Source organism: Podarcis vaucheri (genome assembly GCF_965113315.1).
Source record: "Podarcis vaucheri genome assembly, chromosome: 14".
NCBI classification, from domain to species: Eukaryota; Metazoa; Chordata; class Lepidosauria; order Squamata; family Lacertidae; genus Podarcis; species Podarcis vaucheri.
The window spans coordinates 8,525,398-8,546,991 of record NC_138752.1 but is presented as its reverse complement, the minus strand read 5'-3'; the positions used below and the strand labels follow the sequence as shown (position 1 = coordinate 8,546,991).

Below are 21,594 nucleotides of genomic sequence, written 5' to 3'. Positions count from 1 at the left end.
AGGGACAGTAAGGGGGTGTGGCCTGGGGAGAGTTCAGAGAGGCATGGAGGGCCATTTCTATGTGATATATCAAAGATAAAGGTGGACGCAGAAAGTTGTGACAATGAGATTTGTAACATGAGAAGAGCTAGAAGCAACATTGGCCTCCTGTGCATCATTTAATGCACTACTGAATGATTATTTTCATCACACTGGTTCTCAAAACCTCCAACTTGACTTAAATCTTCACAGATTAACCTCTACACATATAGTTTTTGTGCTGGGGTGGCTATGACTACTGCCCCCTTCCGTATCACATGCCCTGCCAAGCCCAACCATGGCAATTTCTGCATTCCATGCAGAGGTCCTGGATCATGCGGAACATGTACACTTCACACATTTTCCACTCAATGCATAGACACAGAGGAAATACATAATCAGAGGGGCATGGTCAAAAGCACAAGCCTGCTCCCATCCACATGCAGAGTTTATGAATGGCAGTTAACCTGTGAAAGTTATAATCACTGCCTTCTCTACTCTACTGCCCCCTCCCCTCTGCTGTTCCCATGTCTCAACTAATTTCTGCACATCCCAGTGCTTCCAGTCCCCACACCAACACACAGAGAGAGAGAGAGAGAGAGAGAGGAGAAGAGGAGGAGGAGGAGGAGGAGGAGGAGGAGGAGGAGGAGGAGAAGAAGAAGAAGAAGAAGAAGAAGAAGAAGAAGAAGAAGAATTCAGCCCAGTTTTCTAGGTATAGTAGCCCCAAGGGTTGAAAGCTGAAAGATGTGAATGCAGGCTTGTTGACAGCATTTCATTAATCATTTTCAATGAATTCTCTACACTTGCAAAAAGACATTCCTTACGTGTAATAAATGTAGTCTACCAGGGTAGGGAAACGCTATGAGCCTGAGTTGAATTAGAACTTACCTAACCTTTAGCGGGCATACACAAAAAGCTTCCCCCAAAAAGGAAAAAAAAAACATGTGCCTTTATTTCCCCACCCTTGGCACAAGCACACATCTCTCTCTCTCTCTCTCTCTCTCTCACACACACACACACACACACACACACATATACACACTCAGCCTCACAAATCAGGTAGGCACAAACACAGTCAGAATTTGTAACCTTCTCCACTCCAGCACTGAGGTATGGGTGGCTGGACAGATCCCCGCCCACTCCTTAAACAGCTGCATTTGTACCCATCTGCATCCCAGCACTGGAGTGGGGGTAGGGAAGATTTTCCCTTTTACTGTCCAGGACGAAGCAGGAAGCTAAAGTATACAATGCAGCTATTAAACATGCATACTATTTGTGACAAGAAGTGATGGTTCCCAGCACCACCAACAACCCCAGGGCTTTTTTCAAGTCTAGCTTCACATGAAATTTAGGCTACTTTACTGCAAAAGTTTCAAATCTGAGGACAACAACTGGCAATGCAAATATATCTCGTAAATTCCCTTTATCTAAATGTGCTAAGCCAAGGGATATTAAATGCATGGTGTTAAACCTCCACTGTTGCCTTCTCTTCAGGGCTTCCTCTTAACTTGTTGAACTTAAATCACGTTTATGGACTAGTCAACAGACTTAAAGGAAAGGAAACGGCAAGAAAGCCTGGTCTAGCAACTAGCTGCTGACAAAAGCAATGGCATGAGAAGCTCCCCCACTCAGAAATATTTGTTGCCAGCTATTTATATAGCATCTCTCCTATTTTGTTCACCCTCACCAGGAGATCTGAGAGGCGCGTGTTTAATGCAGTGCAGCAAGTGGGCAGTTAAGAGCGAAGGCTCAACCAAACCCAGTAAAATCTGCAAGAGCTCTGGTATCTCACCCCAGGCTTATTCGTCTGTGTTGTTTTTGAGTTCAAGTTTTGTGCTGCCTTCTGCTGTGGAATGAAGTTCATAAGTATTTCTATAGCCAAGTTTAAAGTTCTGCTTCCTGGACTCTGCACATTCAGACTCGGTATATGAGAGCACATGCTTGCCCTCCCTGGTAGCAACATAAAAGTTCCAATCAGAGCTGCCGCTGGGCTACTACCACCCAGTCCCAGCGACATGCAGCCCTGCAGTCAGTGTTCCTGCCCAGTGGAGCCAACTGTCACTCTGGGTCATACGTGTCAACTCTGGTTGTTGTAGTTGTTGGCACCCGTCTGTCTCAAGAGACAATGGAGTGCGCCTCCTCTCTGGGGCACAAGCCTATAAGGAGGTCCTGCGCTACCCAGACAACAAGATTATTCTCTCAAGCCTCAGGGGTTGCTGGAAGTACCTCCATATTAATTATACCAGTTCTGCCTCAATGTATGTATGTCAAGGGTGGGGATAACATAATTCACATGGTGGGGTTGAAAAATATCAGGACATGGCCCAGGGCCTGATCAATGCCACCACACACACAGGCCCTGTCAGCTGCTGCCATGAGAAGGCAGTCCCCGTAAAGACACACTATGCTATGTAAAAGGTAAAGGTAAAGGGACCCCTGACCGTTATGTCCAGTCGCAGACGACTCTGGGGTTGCAGCACTCATCTCGCTTTACTGGCCGAGGGAGCCGGCGCACAGCTTCCCGGTCACGACTAAGCCGCTTCTGGCATACCAGAGGAGTGCACGGAAACGCCGTTTACCTTCCCGCCAGAGCGGTACCTATTTATCTACTTGCACTGCATGCTTTCGAACTGCTAGGTTGGCAGGAGCAGGGATCGAGCAACGGGAGCTCACCTCATAGCAGGGATTCGAACTGCTGGCTTTCTGATCAGCAAGCCCTAGGCTCTGTGGTTTAACCCACAGCACCACACTACGCTATGTGCCTGCCTCTAAAGACCTAGCCTTTGTTTGAAACAGAACACTGAACTAGATGGGCTTTGGGCTGATTCAGGAAGGCCATTTTTTTATTGCTATAGTCACTAGTCATTCTCAATTACCTGTGGGAAACACCTGCTCTGCTTCTTTATAAGCCCCAAACTTTGACTCTAGCATCAGTATTCTTCCATCTATTTTTGCTGTTTCACAAGCAGAGATCTGCGCTCACAGCAATATTCATAAAGCTGCATCATCCTATGCAAACAGCTCCACTGAACTCTTTCTAACCCCTGCATATATAGCATTACTCAGAGGTCTCTGTGCACCAACGGCCTGGTCACAAGACACTGGGGAGTGAGCAAAGACAGACAAGGGAAAATTCAATTTGGAATTAATGAGAGGAAAAACAGAATCTCTAATGTTTAATTATACATTTTCATCTACTTCAAGAGAAGGATATGCATTTTGGTATTACCACTAGCAAAACCCCAACATCACCTCACATTTTCTTCAAGATTAATTCATTATTCTACACTTTTTAAAAACATTGCTAACGAAAGGTAGCTAATCAGTGATAAGGATTAAAATCCCACAAAGATTAGTTGGGCCTAAATCCATTTTTCATCCATCTGCCAACCTTAACTGTGCTTAACTCCTCTTGGGACATTAAGAATATCAGGTTATTTTTTAAAAAAAAAAGATGACAAACTATTATAAAAAACACGTGCTAGTGAAGGATAACGGATATTTGGAAGTGCTATACAACAGGATTATGCACCATGGACCAAAACAGATTGGAACAAAAAAATTTAAGGATCCCTTTGTACAATAGTTTACTAAATATACAAAGGGAAATAATTTTAGAAAGAAATTAATTTTGAGGCTACTTTGGTTTACAGGCAGCCCCCTACTTAATACGTGTTCATAAAAACATCACTGAACCATCACTAAAAAAGCAGAAAGGGGGTGGGGTGTTTTGCAGGGTTTTTCACTGGGTTTCAGTTATACACATAATTCCACAAATGGGGAACCACTGCAGAAAATGCCTGTTCTTGTGTTGCCACACTACAAACCTCTCATGGAGGAGGCACACAAAGAAAGGCCTCAGATGATGATCTCAGGGTCCAGGGTAGGCTCATATGGGGAGAGGTGGTCCTTGTGCAGTCCTAAGCCGTTTAAGGCTTTATAGGTCAAAATAAGCACTTTGAATTGTGCCTGGAAACTAATTGGCAGCCAGTGCAGTCGGACCAGGATCGGTGTAATATGCTCAAGCAGTCTTGTCCCAGTGAGCAACCTGGCTGCTGAATGCTTCACCAGCTGAAGTTTCTGAACCATCTTCAGAGGCAGCCCTATGTATAACACATTGCTGTAAAGATACTAGAACATAGAGAGGCTCTAGGCTGGCTCTGTCCAGATAGAGGTATATGGGGGCCACCACCCCAAGCTGATGGAAGGCACTCCATGCCACTGAGGCCACCTGAGCCTCAAGCGACAGCCAAGGATCCAAGCTGCATACCCAACTCCTTCATAGGAAGTGTAACCTCGTGTAGAACAGGCAGTCACCCGGTCTAAGGAACCATGCACTACCAATACCTCAATCTTATCTGGATTGAGCTCGTTTGTTGGCTCTCACCCACTCTACTACCGAAGCAAGACAACAGTCCAAAACAAGCACTGCCTCACCTGCAGATACAGAGAAGTAGAATTGTGTGCCATCAGCATATTGCCGACAACATACTCCAAACCTCTGGATAACCCCTTTCAGTGGTTTAATGTAGATGTTAAACAGCATAGGGCACTGGTTTTTAACCAGTGTGCTGAGGCACCCTGGGGTGGCTTGAGGAACATTCAGGGGAGCCTTGGGGGGCATCCTTTAATTAACTTGCAGCCCATATCTTCCTGCATATTCTCTCTCTCTTTTTCTCCCTGAGGAACATTCGGGGAACTGGCAACTTTAACCTGCAGCCCATTATCTTCCCGAAATAAAACAGTGGCAAAAAAGTGGGAAAACACTTTTGCATGACTTAAATCTCCCCCCCCAAAAAAAAAAAATTCTCCCCAGCTTCAGTAACTAACATTTCCTTAGTTTTACACTTGAGAAATGTAAGAAAACAGCAAAGTAGCTCAATGGTGTGTGGTGTGTGTGTGTCCTATAAGGAGGGATTTAAACATAACCCTGAAAGTGAGGAGTGTCTTCTGTGTTTCTCTCTCCTTCTACCCTCAACATTCCTCCTCATTCTTCTTCTCTACCTCTCCCTGCAGGCAACCCACTCCTCCTTAACAGTCACCAAGCTTTATGGGGACAGGGAGAATGTTGCAGGAAAGAGCCATGTATGCATGTACGTCCTGTGTTTCTCGGTTTCCTTCCCCACAATAAGTAAATACTTCTGATCTTAATATTGTTTTGCGCTCTCCCCAACCCAATGTACACTCTAATTTCAGGAAAGGCAAGCTAGGGTTGCCACGTGGAGTGGGTCAGCTTGGCCCTGCAAAGCAGCGGCATTGCTTGGGTTCCCGCCGACACGTGCTCCCACTTACAGACGTGCCAAAAATGGTGCCAAAAAGAGGGAGGGCAGAATGGAAGGAAATCCCACTTATGTGTATCCTGTAACAGAACCCCAGTGTAAGTGGCTGGTGGACTCAAAGGGAGCCATGGACTCAAAAAGGTTGAAAACCACTGACATAGGGGGTAAAATTGAACCTTGCAGAACCCTACATTGAAGGCTCCATGGGGAACACCCTTTAAGCAACACCCATCCAGGTAGGATCCAAATGCTTTGGAACATTGTGATGCACTGTATGCCAGCTGAAGGAGTAACTCAGTATCAACTGGCAAGTATAAAAGCATTTGAGAATTTGCCTTGAAGTTGGACAGCATTCATATATACAATTATGGTTTAACTTGTGCACAATGATCCAAACAAATGATATAAGAACCAAAAGGATACACAATAAAAAAATGAATGCAAGACAGCACATGAAGATATTGCATTTTACTTAGGAAACTCAATTTTTATTACTTGCTGACTGGCATTAGAACGTGTTATAAAATTAAATTACATGAAGTCAGAAGTACTTGGATAGAAATCCCATAAAACAGAAGCAAAGTTAAATGACTGCATGAAATTCTTAGAAGAACAATGTTATCAATACGTTATTGAGATGAAAAAAGAAGCAGATAATCTCACAAAACAGCATTTTCCAAATGTTTGAGAAACCCTGGGATTCCCTAGTAAGATCAAATAATATGTCCCTACAAAGGCAGGTTGCATGTCACTGTTAATCTTCAATATGGAGTATACTGGAAATGTTGGTCACATTGGAAGTCACAGAGAATGCAAATGGAGTAACACCGAGATTCAAAAAGGTTTGCAGGGGTCCAATGTGAATTGAGTATGTGTCCTACAACATTCCCCCAAATCTTCTGCGTAAGAGGGAGGCTGTGCCTTGGCAAGCAAGTCAATGAGAGTAACACTTGAAAGCTATACAATTTGAAGAACAATGTCAAAGATCCATATTCAATTAGAAATATGAGCCTTAATCAAGTTAAATTATTGGTTAATAGCTATACCTTTTGATTATTCTTGAATCATTAGAAATACACATTACTCACTAGTGTCATATTTATTACTTGCACCAAAACAAACAGCAAAACCTCTGGCAAACTTCAAATCTTTTAACCATGAAATAAGAGTTAAATAAAGTGTGCTACACAGCTCAAACAATGAAACAGTAATGCTTAAAGAAGAGACTGTATAAAAACTTCAAGGAAAATTTAGCAATCATTTATTGCATTCCAAAAATTACAATATTGATACAAGTGCATTATGATAAGCTTATTAGTTTTGAAATACATGTGTTATTTTCCTGTTCCCTATTTGTATAAAAGAATAAGTTTTATTATTAGCTTAATATATAGCTTTACTGAAATATTTATATTAAAAGAAAAAGAAGCCTAGTTCTCAAACAACAAATAAGGAAAACCTGTTTCCACCATGTACCACTTCAGCCTGTAGGAAGAGGTTACATTAAATGTTCCTCTAGTCTATACAAAAGAACTCCCTGTGCAGGGAAAACACATGTGTCAGAGAGAAGATAGCTAGATGAAGGCCAAGACAGATATAGGAAAGACTACTGGCTATTATCTTCCATAACAACCCATATACAAATTGGCTAAATTGCAGTCATCCAAAATAAAGAGTTTAGAAGTCAAATGAGACAATGTTTTAAAGATTTAAATGCTTTAAATGCCTTTTTTTAAAGTTACTCACAGAGTTAGGATAGTTCAAATAGCAGATCTGGCAAGGCATGTCCTGTGCAGATGACCTTGTGCTCATCTGACGTGTTCGAGACTTTTTACTAGGATTAATTACATGACATTCTGCAAAGAGCTTCTCCAGGTTGCCATCAAAGTACCTGCATGAACAGAAAAGGGAAGTGAAGCCAAATGTTTAAAAACAACAAAATAAAACTGTTCTTCACTTGAGAATAGTAGTTAGAGATTGAGTAAGTAAGGAGGAGCTTTTCAGTCCTTATTTAAAATGGGAAGGGTACCTATTCTTTCTCCACCACCTGTGCCTCACCTTGCCATTTGTACTGGCCCTGTAAAACTGTGAAGATAAGGCAACTCAAATAGCCCTGCAATGTTTGCAGCTAGGAAAACACCAACAGTCAAAGGCTACAAAGTTCAGGGCAGGCGCATCTAGGCTGCCTTGCTTCAAGAACTTCCTGCATCAAAGGAGTAGTTCAGGTCCATGCCCTTCCTAGTATATGTGCAGTGTTTTGGATCACCAACCTTAGATCTGTAGGTAGCCAAGACATTTTTAAAAACAACTATAAAACAGTTGTTGTTTGGATTGTCAAGATGGCAACTTATCAAAGCATCTTCAAATTTAGCCTTTTGGAGTGTAAATTAGGACTTGCGCAGACAGCAGGTCTGCTATGCAACAATTGCTCACAGGGGGGGGGATCTTTCTGGTTTCTTCCGAAGTTACCTGTGAAAACTTTGGACAAATTCTTCCGTTTAGCAACTCTAGTTTCCAAAATACATAACATTGCTGCACTCTGTTATGCTGCCTAGGGCATACTTCATAATAAATTCATCCCCACCCAATTCCCAGTGCTGTCTTAGTGCACTTTTTAAAAACCTCGATTAACACAACAACAACAAACAACAACAAGAAGAAGCAGCAAGCAAGTCCATCTACCTGTGCAGATTAATACCTCAAGAACCTTCTCTAACAATCCATGCTTTCAATTCCTACAGCAATGTCCTGCCACTTCCGAGTTTCTGCAACAGATCTTCCTGCCTCTATTATGTTTAAACAGGAGTTGCATTAAGATAGGAGAAACTATGCTGCTTCAGCTAATGGTTTTAGTTCAAGTAGCAGACGAGATGTTTACAAGCAGAAGCTGCCAGGTTCAGTTCTCATCCTCTCCAAATTGCATTCAGAAAGACCCCATCTAAAGCCCTAGAAAACTGTTGTCAGAACTAAATGTTGAGCTAAATGGACCAATGGTCTCATTTGTTGTAAAGCAGCTTCCTATGGTTCTAATCCTTGCAATTTCTGCAGCTGCTGCTCTCATTGCTTAGAATAACCAACTGCCTGATCTTGAGCCATCCCACTGGAAATTTCAAAAGCAGCAGCCATCTTTATTTATTGGGTGACATAATAAATGGGCAGTGTCTGAGTCAGGTCTGTGATAGCCTGGTATTTAAGGCCACTCAAAGAATGAATGGAAACCATTGAATACTCTGGAGGAGAGGTGGGGGAGGAAAGAGCTTACCCAGTTGGGGCAGCTGTTGGAAACTTGCCCTCTCACAGGTCTTGCTAAACTCCTTACAGGTTTAAAGAAATTTTAAATTATGCCAAGATGGGCATTTCCCATTATCTAACACAACTAACACAGTGTAACATAAAATATTAACAAGAGTGTTTCAGCACATTTTTGTACAGGCATCAGATTAATCTGTTGCTTAGAAGAGCGTGTCGATAGTAGAATGGCAGACATTTGCCACTTACCGTATTTTTCCATGTATAAGATGAGGTTTTCTGCTTTAAAAAAAATAGTAAAAAATTGGGGGTTGTCTTGTACACGGAACATGGGCATCTAGGGGAATTTTAAAATATTTAAGCATATGTCCGGGATTTTGGCTTCGCCAGGCCCTCCTGTTGCCATCCCCCCTTTCTCTCCCCCCCCCCGGGCTACATGCTAGCAATTGGCTCACCTCCTGAAGCCCCCGCTGGCTTGACCACCGGATCGAGCTGCCGCCTCTGAGAGCTGCCTCAGCTACCTCTCCTTGCCCTTCTTTCCTCTTTTTCCTCTTCCCCTCTCAAACTCCCACCTTGCCCCCAAGCCCACTCACCACCTTCCTCAGCCTAGTTTGCTTGACGGCATGGCCCGACGCAGAGCGGCCGCTGCCTTCCTCCGGCTCTTCCTTGGCATCCTGCTTAGGAGCCTGCTTCCCTGCAGCAGCAGCTGCCACCGAGGGGAAGTGTGTGGTGCTTCAGTGGCTGCCTTTGCTTCTGCACAACGGTGCACTGCATGCACCTCTTGCGGGACACTTTGAGGGTGATCACCCCAAAAAAGATCAACAACTTGCCACCGCCCATCACCCAGATTTTCACTTCTATTGTAGGGTTTTGTTTTCTTAATTTTGGGTTCAAAAAAATAGGGGTTGTCTTATACATGGGGGCGTCTTATACATTGAAAAATACGGTATTTATTTCAACGATCTGCATTCCACCTAACACCACTGCTTATGAGTACAGTGGGTTTACAAACAATACAAAACATAAATTCAGTTAACTAAGAAGTCAGAAAAGCTTAATCAAAATGCCTGAAGTTCAACAGGTCCAGGAGAAAGTTACACAGAATTGGGCTGATATGGAACACACGGTTTCTAGTGAAAGGATGCAAGCCATGTGGCTATACCTCCAGTATCAGAAACAACATGTCTTGTGATTCTCAGCAGCTGGTATTAACAGAGGAAGAGTTCTATTACACTCATTTTCTTCTTGTGGGCTTCATATATGCATCTGGCTGGACATGGTGAGATCAGAATGCTGCACTAGTGGGGTCTTGGGTCTAGTCAAATTTAACATGACTCGGAAGCTGTACGCCGGCTCCCTCGGCCAATAAAGTGAGATGAGCGCTGCAATCCCAGAGTCGTCCGCGACTGAACCTAATGGTCAGGGTCCAGTCAGGACCCTAATGGTCAGGGTCCTTTACCTTTAAGGACAAATATTGCTTTGCCATTGTATAACAAGCTTAAATTCAAGTTTAAATTCCTAATCAATGCTGAATCAAGCAACCTAGCTATAATAAGCGGAAACTGCTTCCTAGAATTACTATACAATATCATGTGTAATTGGAAATGAGACACGAGAAGAAGAAAAAAGTGGGAAATCCAAAGGATTTGGAATCAAAGATATTCTGGAAGCATACTTCTATCATTTCAGAACAAGGGATTTTCCTAATAGTTTGCCCAAGAGGATTTTAAAGCTAAATAGCAGATTACATCAGTTTACACATGGAAGAGCATCCTTTAATAGATTCACAAGCATTACTGGAATGAAAAGCTATACCACAAATGGAATCTGTTCCTAAATAAACGTAATCAAGTTACCAATAATATTCCTTGGGACACCTGGAATAAGTGCCAGACAACTAATGTATATTTTTCCTACTGGGTAGTGTTTGCTATGTCACCTGAAAGCTATGCTCTTTAAAACAAAATAACAAAGCACGCAAACAGCCAGTGTCATGCTTTATTCTTGGTGAAAACATGGACCACCAGTAGTTATGTGATTTTCTAGCATGAAAAAAAAAGCTTATTGAATCCATTTACAACTTTTCGACTTACTAGCAATTTTTCTGAAGTGTAAGACACCATTACTCAACCTCATTTCCCTACTCAGTTGTCTGCTGTTCCAAACAAGAGAAAAATAGGCAGTTCAGATATGACTTTACCATTCTCTTAACTAAGGTCCCCATCTTAAACAAGCTGTCAAACCAAATGTTAATATGCAAGAAATATAAACTAACCTTCTCTTTTACACCAACAGCTGGATCAAGCTTTTTCTAAATAGATTTAAACCACATTTCTCATTTACAATCTTTTCTTGGTGATTTAAATTCCTCTATCTTGAAAGCAGCTGGAGCACAATGAAGAAGGCCAGATTTTAACTTGGTTGAGGAATCAGCAAAGCACCAGATTCTTCAAATTTATCTTTGCAACTATGAAGGGTAGATTGTTAATCTCAGACACTATGGTTGGGGATGAAAGTACCTGCAGACTAGCAACTTCTGACAAGCCACAGACTCCCTACCTCCATCACTTTTTCCTCTTGTATCATATTTCTCATGCTACTCTTTGAGCTGGGACTTTAAAAAGATTTTTTAGACAGTCTGTTGGACATTTAGTGCAACAACAATGAATGCTGAAAGTGCCTCATGCCAAGGCGTACCATTTCCATGAGTCCAACTCTGTGAACTCATGGGAGTTAGAGAAGGAACTCTTTTGATTTGAGAATATTTGGCTTCCTTGCAGTTGCTTAACCTCCACATTTCCATGTTGGCATAGTTCAAATACAACTTGCAAAAAAGAAACAAGATCTGCATTTCCTGAAAATAGCATTTTATTATAGCAACACTCAAGCTACAAATTAAACGCAGCAAGACACAAGTCAGTTAGCTCTGCCCACATTATATGGTTGTTCAATATATGTCAACAGCAATGTAGCCTGAAATTAATACAATGAGTATTGTCAGGTACAAGCAAGGGCCAGGATAACTAAAATCACCCAGATTTGAAAACTCTTTCCAGTTACCACCCAGGACCATGTTTACGCTTGCACTGAGGGTTATGAAACCCTAGGGAGAACAAATTGTAAAAGACGGGCATATTCAATATAAAAAGGCAGTACCCTGCATATATCTCTTGGGAACAGGAGGCTTCTCCCTGACCCCACCCTTGTCCCCTCCACTCTGCCACCACAACCTTAAAACACAGCAAGTCTCGCATTCAGCCATCTGATTGCCTCTAACATAGGCAACTGGTGACTGTCTAGATAGAATGAAGCACTTACATACTCAGGGTGGCTTGAACACCATTTTCTTCACTAAGAACTTGCTCTCACAAAAATCTGAAAATCATTGTGAATGCTAATCTGCAGCCAAGTTTAGATAACTGAAATACTAAACCTACCAGGTTACGAGAACACTTTCCAGAAGGAGAAAAGCAGTTTGCTTACCTTTCCATCAGCTTTTCTTTATCCCAGTTGAAATGACTAAGGAGTATCCTGGTGATAGTTGCTGGATTCTAGAAAAAGGGGGGGAAATGTCATGGTAGAAGTTAATGAGCAGCAAAACAGAGGCATGCCCATGAAGAACTGGAAGTTTAACATGCGTAGGCATCAAAGCTCCAATACACATTTACATCCCCCTTCCTCCATCTGAAGACAACTACAGATCCTTCACTATCCCCAGACTTCTCTGCAGCTGAATTTCCTCTACCATATTTTGCTAGCTACACCTACCTGCTTCGTAAAAACAACACAACTTGCCAGTGTTCAAAAATCAGATATATAATCTAATTGCCAAATGGTACCTTAAACCTAGATGATAGTCTCCACAATGTAATGTCTAGGTGCCATCCCTGCCCTCCCGGTGGAATTTGTTATTGTTACCATCATCATAATTTCTACACTGCTTTATATTTTAAAGAACAAATCTCAAAGCAGTTTACAACGCATTAAAACATCAAATAAAACAACCCAGAACAAAACAAATTCAAGCTTCAAAGAAAATATTTCAGACCCTTCTCTAAATGACATTTTGCTTTCCCCAGTTGCCAATCTGGCATCCGAAGATCTCCATGTCATCACAACTGGACCCACACTAGTCGCAAAACGTGCCTGGTACCTTTCTAACACTACAACTTACACTCAGCAACAGGAATCTGTTAAGTGAGAGGACTTCATAAGGCCAGGAAGACTTACAAACGGGAAGTGCCTGAGAACTGTGGGTTGCCAGGCCCCAGCACTACTGCTGCTAGAAGGTAAGGTTTGGGGAGGGAGAATGACACAGGGCAGGGAGCCTTGAAAATGGCATTTGTTTATTTATGAGCCCAGCTGAAATACAAATAGTATTTTGACTCATGTAATAAAAGCTTATTTTATTTCTAAGCCCTACTCCATCCCAGTTGCAAAGCTAAGCAACATCACTGGTTCTAGCACCCATGGACAGGAATTCAGAAATGGCTCCAACAAGACATTACTTTACACAATGACCAATATTATAATTATCCAGCACTACTTCAGACTCATAGCACATGCTACCTCAAGTACCCCAAGTATCAAAGGCCAGACATGTGGGATTTTTTTAGTAAGCTGCTATCTGGAACAAGAGTTACACTACCCAATTCTGAGTGTTGCGATTTTGACAACAGTTTTTAAGATGACAATATAAAGCAATTCAATACCTCACCCGCCAAATTCATAACCTATTTCTAAAGTTTCTCAACGTTGCCAGAAGCCTACAGTAACAATTTGTTACTTCAGAAGACTAGTGCTAGTAAAATGAATGTGCAGCACTACATATAAACCAAATCACAAAATCTGCCACTGTAGGTGGGTAGAAAACCTGTGGCACACATACACACACAGCCTGATATTATTGGACTCCAACTCCAATCAGCTCCTCCCCCCCAAACAATCAATGATCAGGGACGAATTGATGGGAGTTTCAGGTTTCACAACATAGTATTTAAATATCAAGTTGCTTTGATCACTTCATTTCTATTATAGTACTATGCTACAGTTGTAAGAGATTATGGGTTTGCTACCTCAGAGGAAACTGTCAATCCTAGGACCCTGTAGAATTTGTATCCACACAAATAATCTACTAGAATGAAACAGTTTCACTGAAAAGCAACTTTGTTATGCTTGTTTATAATAGAAACACCTTCAACATTCTCTTAGACCCAGAAACCACCTTTAATCCCAACACGCAACACAGGATCCACACTGGGAGGGAGGGAGATGCAAAAAAAATCCTCAGATAATCCATTTATGAGTCCCACAGCACCAGTTGAAGACCAATATCTAACTGATCTCCAATTGCAAGAAAGTCAAGAGTATGCCCACAGCACAAAACACATTTGAAATTGCAACTCAACTAGCATGGATTCTTTTTTACAGCATCTAATGGGAGTTCCCACGTCACCTTCATTCATACCCTACTCTTCAGCTACTAACGTAATACTGGAGGCAGTGGGATGAGGGAGGGGGAGATGTGTCCCGCCAAACAGTGTTGGGTTCCAACTCCCATCCGTGTCTGCCAGTATGGCCAGTGCTCAGAGGGGAAGGTATCTGTGGTCCTACAAAGTGCTGACTGCCCTGGGCTTGTTACAAAACTCTTGCCCACAGTATCTGGAGTGGGGAGGGAGAAAATAACAGCATTAGGTCCAAGCTCTGTACAGTCATACCTCGGGTTACAGACACTTCAGGTTGCGTTTTTTCGGGTTGCGTACTGCCGAAACCCAGAAGTACCGGAACAGGTTACTTCCGGGTTTCGGCGGTCGCGCATGCACAGAAGCGCTAAATCGCGCTTTGCACAGAAGCTCCGAATTGCAACCCGCACGTGCGCAGACACGCCACTGCGGATTGCAAACGTGCATCCTGCACGGATCACGTTCCCAACCCGAGCATCCACTGTAATTACCTAGCCGCACTAATGCAAGCAAGATTTTGTCGGTTTTGGGTATGAATTCTAAACGTTAATTAAAAAGTACTTAATCATGAACTGTGTTCATGGCTACACACCCTAGGGTTGTTCAATACAAGGGAAATGGAAGACACTTGGAAGGCAAGGAGAGAGCAAGAGAGAAACTGACTAGATATTCAGCAATATTAACCTGCCTACAGGATAAGACTAGCAAAAATTCACTATTAATTTGGGGAAGGAGCCTCCTTGCATCCCAAGCAGTGGATAGGCACAGTGGTAGTTCAATGTGGAAAGAGTGCTGAACTCTTGGCTCTCCCTATGGCAGTCATAGTTCAAATGTAAAAAAGCACTGCCTAGTCAATTCATCCATTTGTTTTGAACGCATGTACACACACAACATTTTAGTTAATGAAGAAGCATTTCATTCAGCATTTCTAAAACACAACTCAAAATTACCAAAACATTCCGGCCTACCGTTCCATGTCAAACAGTTCCTGGCTAAATTTAAAAATCATTTCTACCTAATTAGACACACGCTTGACTCACAAAATTTCAGATGGCATCAGCTCTCTTACAGGCCAAGGCTTATGGTAGGGGTTCCACTTCTGTACATGTACCACTTCTACTGACTTCATTACATGCATAGCCAGCAAGTGTCTCCTACCCTTTCCCACTGAAATCCTCAGAAACCGTTCAACTGCACAAAACTAGTCACCTGAAAGTGCGTGGTATCAAGGAGCAAATGATGAAGCTTAAAATGGAAGCTAGTTTTGGTACTTAGAAGCCCGGACTCATCATTTCTCACATTACTGTTCCACTTTCCTCCAGGAAGCTCAGGGTGGCATACATCAATAGGCTTGTCACATTTTATGCACTGGCTGCCCCAATGTCACTCAGTGAGTTTTGTGGCTTGTGGGTATTCAAACTAGAGCTCCTTGAATCTAAGCTCAAAAAACTAACCAGGATTTCACATTAGCTCTCAATGAAGGGAAAGACACTAGCACCAGAAAACTAAGGAAAGGGAAAAGGTAGTTTTTTCAATCAGCTCCAGTGAAAAGCTTTACACTAGAAATTTGAGACAATGGGTTTACAATCTCCTACGCTTGGTTTTATTGTATAATGATGTACAACCCACTACAGTGGTGCCTCGCAAGACGAAATTAATTCGTTCCGCAAGTTTTTTCTTCTTGCGAGTTTTTCGTCTTGCGAAGCACGGTTTCCCATAGGAATGCACTGAAAATCAATTAATGCGTTCCTAGGGAAACCGCCTTCAGACCAGGTCTGGGGACAGTCTGTCCCCCGACCTCTTCTGAAGGCTGGGGGGGGGGACAAGGGCTTTTCTTCCCACTGCCAGCCTTCAGAAGGCTGTTCTGAAGGCTGGCGGTGGGAAGAAAAGCCCTTCTTCCCACCTCCCGCCCCGCAAGCTCCGGGGACAGGAGGGCTTTGCTGCCGACCGCCAGCATTTTAAAAGCCCCTGCTGTCCCGGGGAGATTTTAAAATGCTGGGGGTCGGCAGCGAACGCTTCACTCCCACCCGCCAGCATTTTAAGATCGCCCGGGACAGCAGAGAAGTCTCCGCTGTCCCGGGAAGGCAGGCGGGGGGGGGAGCAAAGACTTTTGCCCCCCGCCGGCCTTCAGCGAAAGTCTTTGCTCCCGACCGCCAGCAATTTAAAACAGGTCCCCGGAGATTTCCCTATGGGCTTTCGTCTTGCGAAGCAAGCCCATAGGGAAATTCGTCTTGCGAAGCGCCTCCAAAACAGAAAACCCTTTTGTCTTGTGGGTTTTCCGTCTTGCGAGGCATTCGTCTTGCGGGGTACCACTGTATATTACTACAAAATTACTTTACCTGTATCCACTTCAGGAACTGACAGTGCAAAGTGGGAAGCCCTAGAAATATTATTGCTTCAGAAAAGAGCAGCCCAGTTAATAAATTTCCATCTTTACTCATGAATGAACTATGGGTTTCCATATGGTTCCACCCAAAGCTTCATTCTACCAGAAAAGTTAAGTATTTTTTCAGGGTGGAGGTGAGTTTCGGCAATCTGTTTGGGAAGAAGGAAGAGAGTGGGATGATGAAATATTGCTTTTAACGAAAGTGTTACATTTCATTGCATGCTGACCTGACATGGTGTACAGTACTTGTCCACATATATAATTCCCTATTTTTGCATTTAAAATAAATGTGAGCAGTGAATGGGAAAAGGTCGGACCTCTGTTTGCATATATTTTAGTGACACGCTTTACATCTGTGTCATTTCATACAAAACAGAGTATACAGGCATATTAAAATTTGCCTAAGTGAAAGCTATCATGTAGGAAGGGTCTCTTAAGATATATGGCAAAAGAAAATGTGAGTGAAAAGGAAAAACATTTGAAAAAGTGGAAAAGATAAATCAAGGATATTAATGTCTTGTATTAGGCATCTGCCAGTATATTTTGAAGGAGACAGCAGAAACACTGTGATGACCAGATATTTGAGTTTCAAGCTAAAATTTCAGACATTTTCCAAAAAATAAGCTTCTAAACAGTTAGATGTCCTTAAGGGAAGGGCTGTAGTCCAATGGTAGAGAACATGTTTTGTATGCAGAGGTTCCCAGGTTCAATCTCTGGCATATTGAAAACTGAGAAAGACTGGCGTTAGTACAGGCAATAGTAACTACATGCTGGTCCAGGAGTCTGACTTGTATAAGGTGATTTTCCTATGTTAAATATTCAATATGGAACAATCCACAGCAGCACGATATGCATTTGATTAAACAGTACTGCTAAAAGGATTAATTAATACATTATTCTGGGAAAAACTAGCTTTTACCGGGGCTTGTTGTTTAAAAAAAAAACTTTTCGTATGCTAGTAAAGGCCATGTCAAGTCTCTTGGGCATTTTCTGCAAATGTCAAATTTACATAGTACCCATGTGTAAGTGCACCTACACTTACTGTGGTAGTGTAACATGTCCTCACAGAAATTATGATTTGACAGATGTTAAATGCCCATACAATACAACTGAACAATTTAGACAGCACTGTAATCAAGATTTTATAGGAATAGATTAGTATCAAGTGGTCACTAAGTGCAACATGCAACCCTTTTAAGAGGGAGTCTTCTCAATTGGGTTTATGTTATACAATTTTCACTGCAGAAGGTCTACTGAATTTCTACCAAATAAATCTAGAGGAAAGTCAGAATAAATATCACAGGTATTCTCAAAACACAGCAATATGATCTGTTGGCCCCCAAGAGTTATTCAGGTTACGCATGTTTTAAAAAATATTTGCAGCCTACAAAAAAACAACAACCACATAACTCAAGCCAGCTTATTCTAAACCCTCGGAGAGCAACATGTTACATAACACCCCCTTTCTACTTAGGTCTGGGCTAGGGTGATTACATGTGTGCTCTTGTTGCCCGAAGACTGCTAGTGGCAAAATAAACAGCTGTCCTATTCCAGTAGGCAACCCTCCTGAAGTTAAAAATATATCAAGGATCTGCAAGTCACTTAAGCATTGAAAGTGACAGCTTCAAGTAATGGTCTTCATTTCTGGAATGGCTGCCACAATTAGCACAGAGCTGAAATATCAGCAATATTTCAAACAAATCTATTTTACAGCCACAGAGACTCAGAAACATTTCAAAATACTCCAAGTATGAAATTACTTTGCCAGGTTTCAAACAGAGACTATAAAAGCCTCACATTTCTTCAGTACCAATGGTTTCAGTGTGCATCATTTTAAATGACAGACAGCCTAGGCCTTTTTTTTTTTGTACATCAGTGATAATATATGAAGTTTTGCAAACAAAATTAATGCTAGATGCAATTACAGAGCTGGAGATTGCTCCGCTATTATATTATAATCCTTCCCTTTCTCTGAAGAGCTCAGAGCATAATACACCCCCCTCTCTTTATCCTCAAAGCCATCCTGTGAGGTAGATTCAGCTGAGACCAGCTCAAGGCTCCTCAGGAGGCTTTGTGGCCAAGCAGGAATTTAAGGCAGGGTCTCTCCAACAAATCCAGCTACAGTACTACATTACACGAGCACAGTCCACCAAACCCAGAATCAAAAGGCTTGTTTTTCCTACCACTGTCACAAGTGGTAGCTATTCATCTGCTTTCGAAAAACAGAGAAGTAAAAGAGTCAAATTCTGGTTGGCCAATGAGGGCCTGCAGTGCTGCTATTTCCACAACTGCCTCCATTAGCCAGTGGCAAAAAGAATATAAACCAGGCTTCCTCAACCTCAGTCCTCCAGATGTTTTTTTGGCCTACAACTCCCATGATCCCTAGCTAGCTGGACCAGTGGTCAGGGATGATGGGGATTGTAGTCTCAAAGCATCTAGAGGGCAGAGGTTGAGGAAGCCTGATATAAACCTTTCTATTTATTGTTAATATTAAAGAGTTGCTTCTCTGTTAAAAGCACTTATTTTTGCTTTTTGATTTTGATGTATTGTGTGTTTTGTTTTTGACTTTGGTTTTTATTGATTTGTATTGTTTAATTGTTACTTTTATCTACTTTTTCTTTCCTTTTTTCCTCTTGGTTTTTCCTTCTTATTTCTTTGTAACCTTAAAATTCTCAATAAATATCATTTAAAAAAAACAAAAACAAAGCACCGCTACAATAAAATCAACAAATGCATGAAAATAGAATGTCAAAGCTTGCTTACAAGCCAATGGCAAGTGATCCCAAAACATCCCTGTTTTGGGGTCCCTGGGCATCTTTTCCATGCTATATTATTATCATCATCACTACTAGGGAGTCCTTTCAACCTAAATTTCTTTATTAAAATTTTGTGCTATTGCTTCTTACCTTAGAAACAAAAAGCATTACACCTGATCATGATCCTTCAATAAAACAGTTTCACATATATGAACACTTGCCAATCCACTCTTATTCTTCAAACTCATGTGCTTTCACGTTGGGTAAAGGCAATGCCCAACTTTTAAACCAATTCAATTTTCCTCCAATTCTTCAAACTCATGTGCTTTCACGTTGGGTAAAGGCAACGCCCAACTTTTAAACCAATTCAATTTTCCTCCAATTCTGCTTCCATCAACAACCACTAGGGCAGTGTGGACACATCCAACAAGCTTCATCTTCCAGTATGACACACCTGTAAGTATTTTTGGACCACTCCCTGGAAATCCAAATAAAGTCCAAGGAACAATGAAATTTGAGCTCAATTTCAGTCCAATCCATTTTCAAGAGCTTACCAAAGGTAAGAATTAGAACTAAAATAATTTATAACACATATCCAATTTGTGTTATCCCCCAGCTTGTACAGAAAAGGATATGGATTCAGAATTTTATAGACCTGTGGGGAAAGGGAGTTTTCACAATTGCTGGGGAGACACAAAGAACACCTCTACGTTCTGTTCCTTGGAATTGGAATCAAGAGTCATTTCCCATCAGATGTAAATCAACAAGATTAGCAGATGTCATCAATAGGACCACAGGCACACAGAAAGGTGAAAACAGGTTGAAGCAGGAAAATTAAGGGCTGTTGACAACAGGAATAGTAAAATAGTAAATTTGGCACTGATCATTTGTATTTTTCTTTTGTTTTGATCTTGAGGTGAGAAGTGGGATGATATAACTTTAGGCTTTTCTTTCATATCATGGGTGCATATGCGGATTTTGTATGGTGCAGCTTTTCGTTTGGTCCATTCTTGGCACTTTTCAGCCTTTGTTGATCTTAAAGTGAACAGTATTCCTCAAAGTATGCATATGAATCACATGGTGGTTTAAGCAACAAGACTAGTAAGCTTCCTGTCAAGGAAGCTGGATGACTTTGCTGCAGCTGAACTCTCTAGTAGTTTTTAAAGATGTTTTGGAAAAAGACTTACAAAGAAGCTTTTTAAATATGTTGAGAACCACCTGAGGAAATGTTACCAGCTAAAGAAATATTACACTGTTTGGGGCTTTTTAACTGGGGAAAAGGTGAATAATGAGACACAACAGAGTTGTATGAAATATTGGATGGTGCAAGAAAAGTGCACAGATAGGTTTGCCTCCCTCTCTCGTAACACTAGAACCTGAGTCACTTCATCCAATGAAGCTGCATGTTGGAAGATGCAGGACAGGGAAAAAAGGAAGTATTCATTCACACACAGCATAAATTATGGAATTTGTCCCCTCAAAAAGCAGTGATGGCCACCAGTTTGGACAGGCTTTAAAAGAGGAATAGACAAATTCAAGGAGCATGGGGCTGTCAGGGACTCCTAACCATGTGGTTATATGCTCTAACTCGACCGTTGGAGGCCATATGCTCCTGAATACCATCTGCTGGGCATTATAAGTGGGACCAGCACCGCTGCACTCCTCAAGTCCTGCGTTCAGTCTTGTTGTGAACCGCCCTGAGACCTCCGGGTATAGAGCGGTGTATAAATTGTAATAATAATAATGATGATGGTGATGTAAGACACATCAGGTTGTCAACTGTGAGAACAAGTTATAAATTGTAGTAATAATAATGATAATGATGATGATGTAAGACACATCAGGTTGTCAACTGTGAGAACAAATTGCTGGACATGACTGGTTTTTGGCTTGATCCAGCAGTACATGGGCTGAGTGCATGCTGGGGGTCACATCAATGAATGTTCCTCCATATCAAATAAAAATTCCTTCCCCATAGAAAAATAGAAGTCAGGGCCCTTTCTGATATAGCATGCTGTGTGTAGGATCACAAGAACATCATTTTGCACTCCGGTGTGGTACATCCAGATAGGCTAACTACTGGTTAAGCTGTATGTGAGAACTAGGCCTCCCATTTATCTTTTTTCTGAGCTAATTCCGATTTTACCTTCATGCTGACTTTCCTTGGGTCTTAAGAATCATATTTATCACATGATGTAATAACAGTTCCAAAGCATGCTAGCATGTCATAACCCAGAGGTTTTCAATCTTTTTGGGTCGACAACTCCCTTGACCAACTACAGTGGTACCTCTACTTACGAATGTGATCCGTTTCGGGGTGTCGCTTGCAGCCCGAAAAGTCCGTAAGTAGAGTGGCGCTACTGCGCGTGCGCTTCTGCACATGTGCAAAGTGCGCAGATCGCTTCTGCGCGTGCGTAAAAACCTGGAAGTATACATTTCCGGGT

General features: G+C 41.9%; 1 protein-coding gene across 1 annotated transcript in view; it reads right to left on the bottom strand.

Annotated features, from left to right (window-relative positions):
- ARIH1 (ariadne RBR E3 ubiquitin protein ligase 1) overlaps positions 1–21,594 on the bottom strand; it is a 48,506-nt gene that overhangs the window by 20,363 nt on the left and 6,549 nt on the right. The window contains exons 2-3 of the mRNA XM_082198563.1: positions 12,030–12,097; positions 7,044–7,188 (exon numbers count right to left, since the gene is read on the bottom strand). Of these exons, the coding sequence (XP_082054689.1) occupies positions 7,044–7,188; positions 12,030–12,097 (213 nt within the window). The remainder of the gene's footprint in view (positions 1–7,043; positions 7,189–12,029; positions 12,098–21,594) is intronic.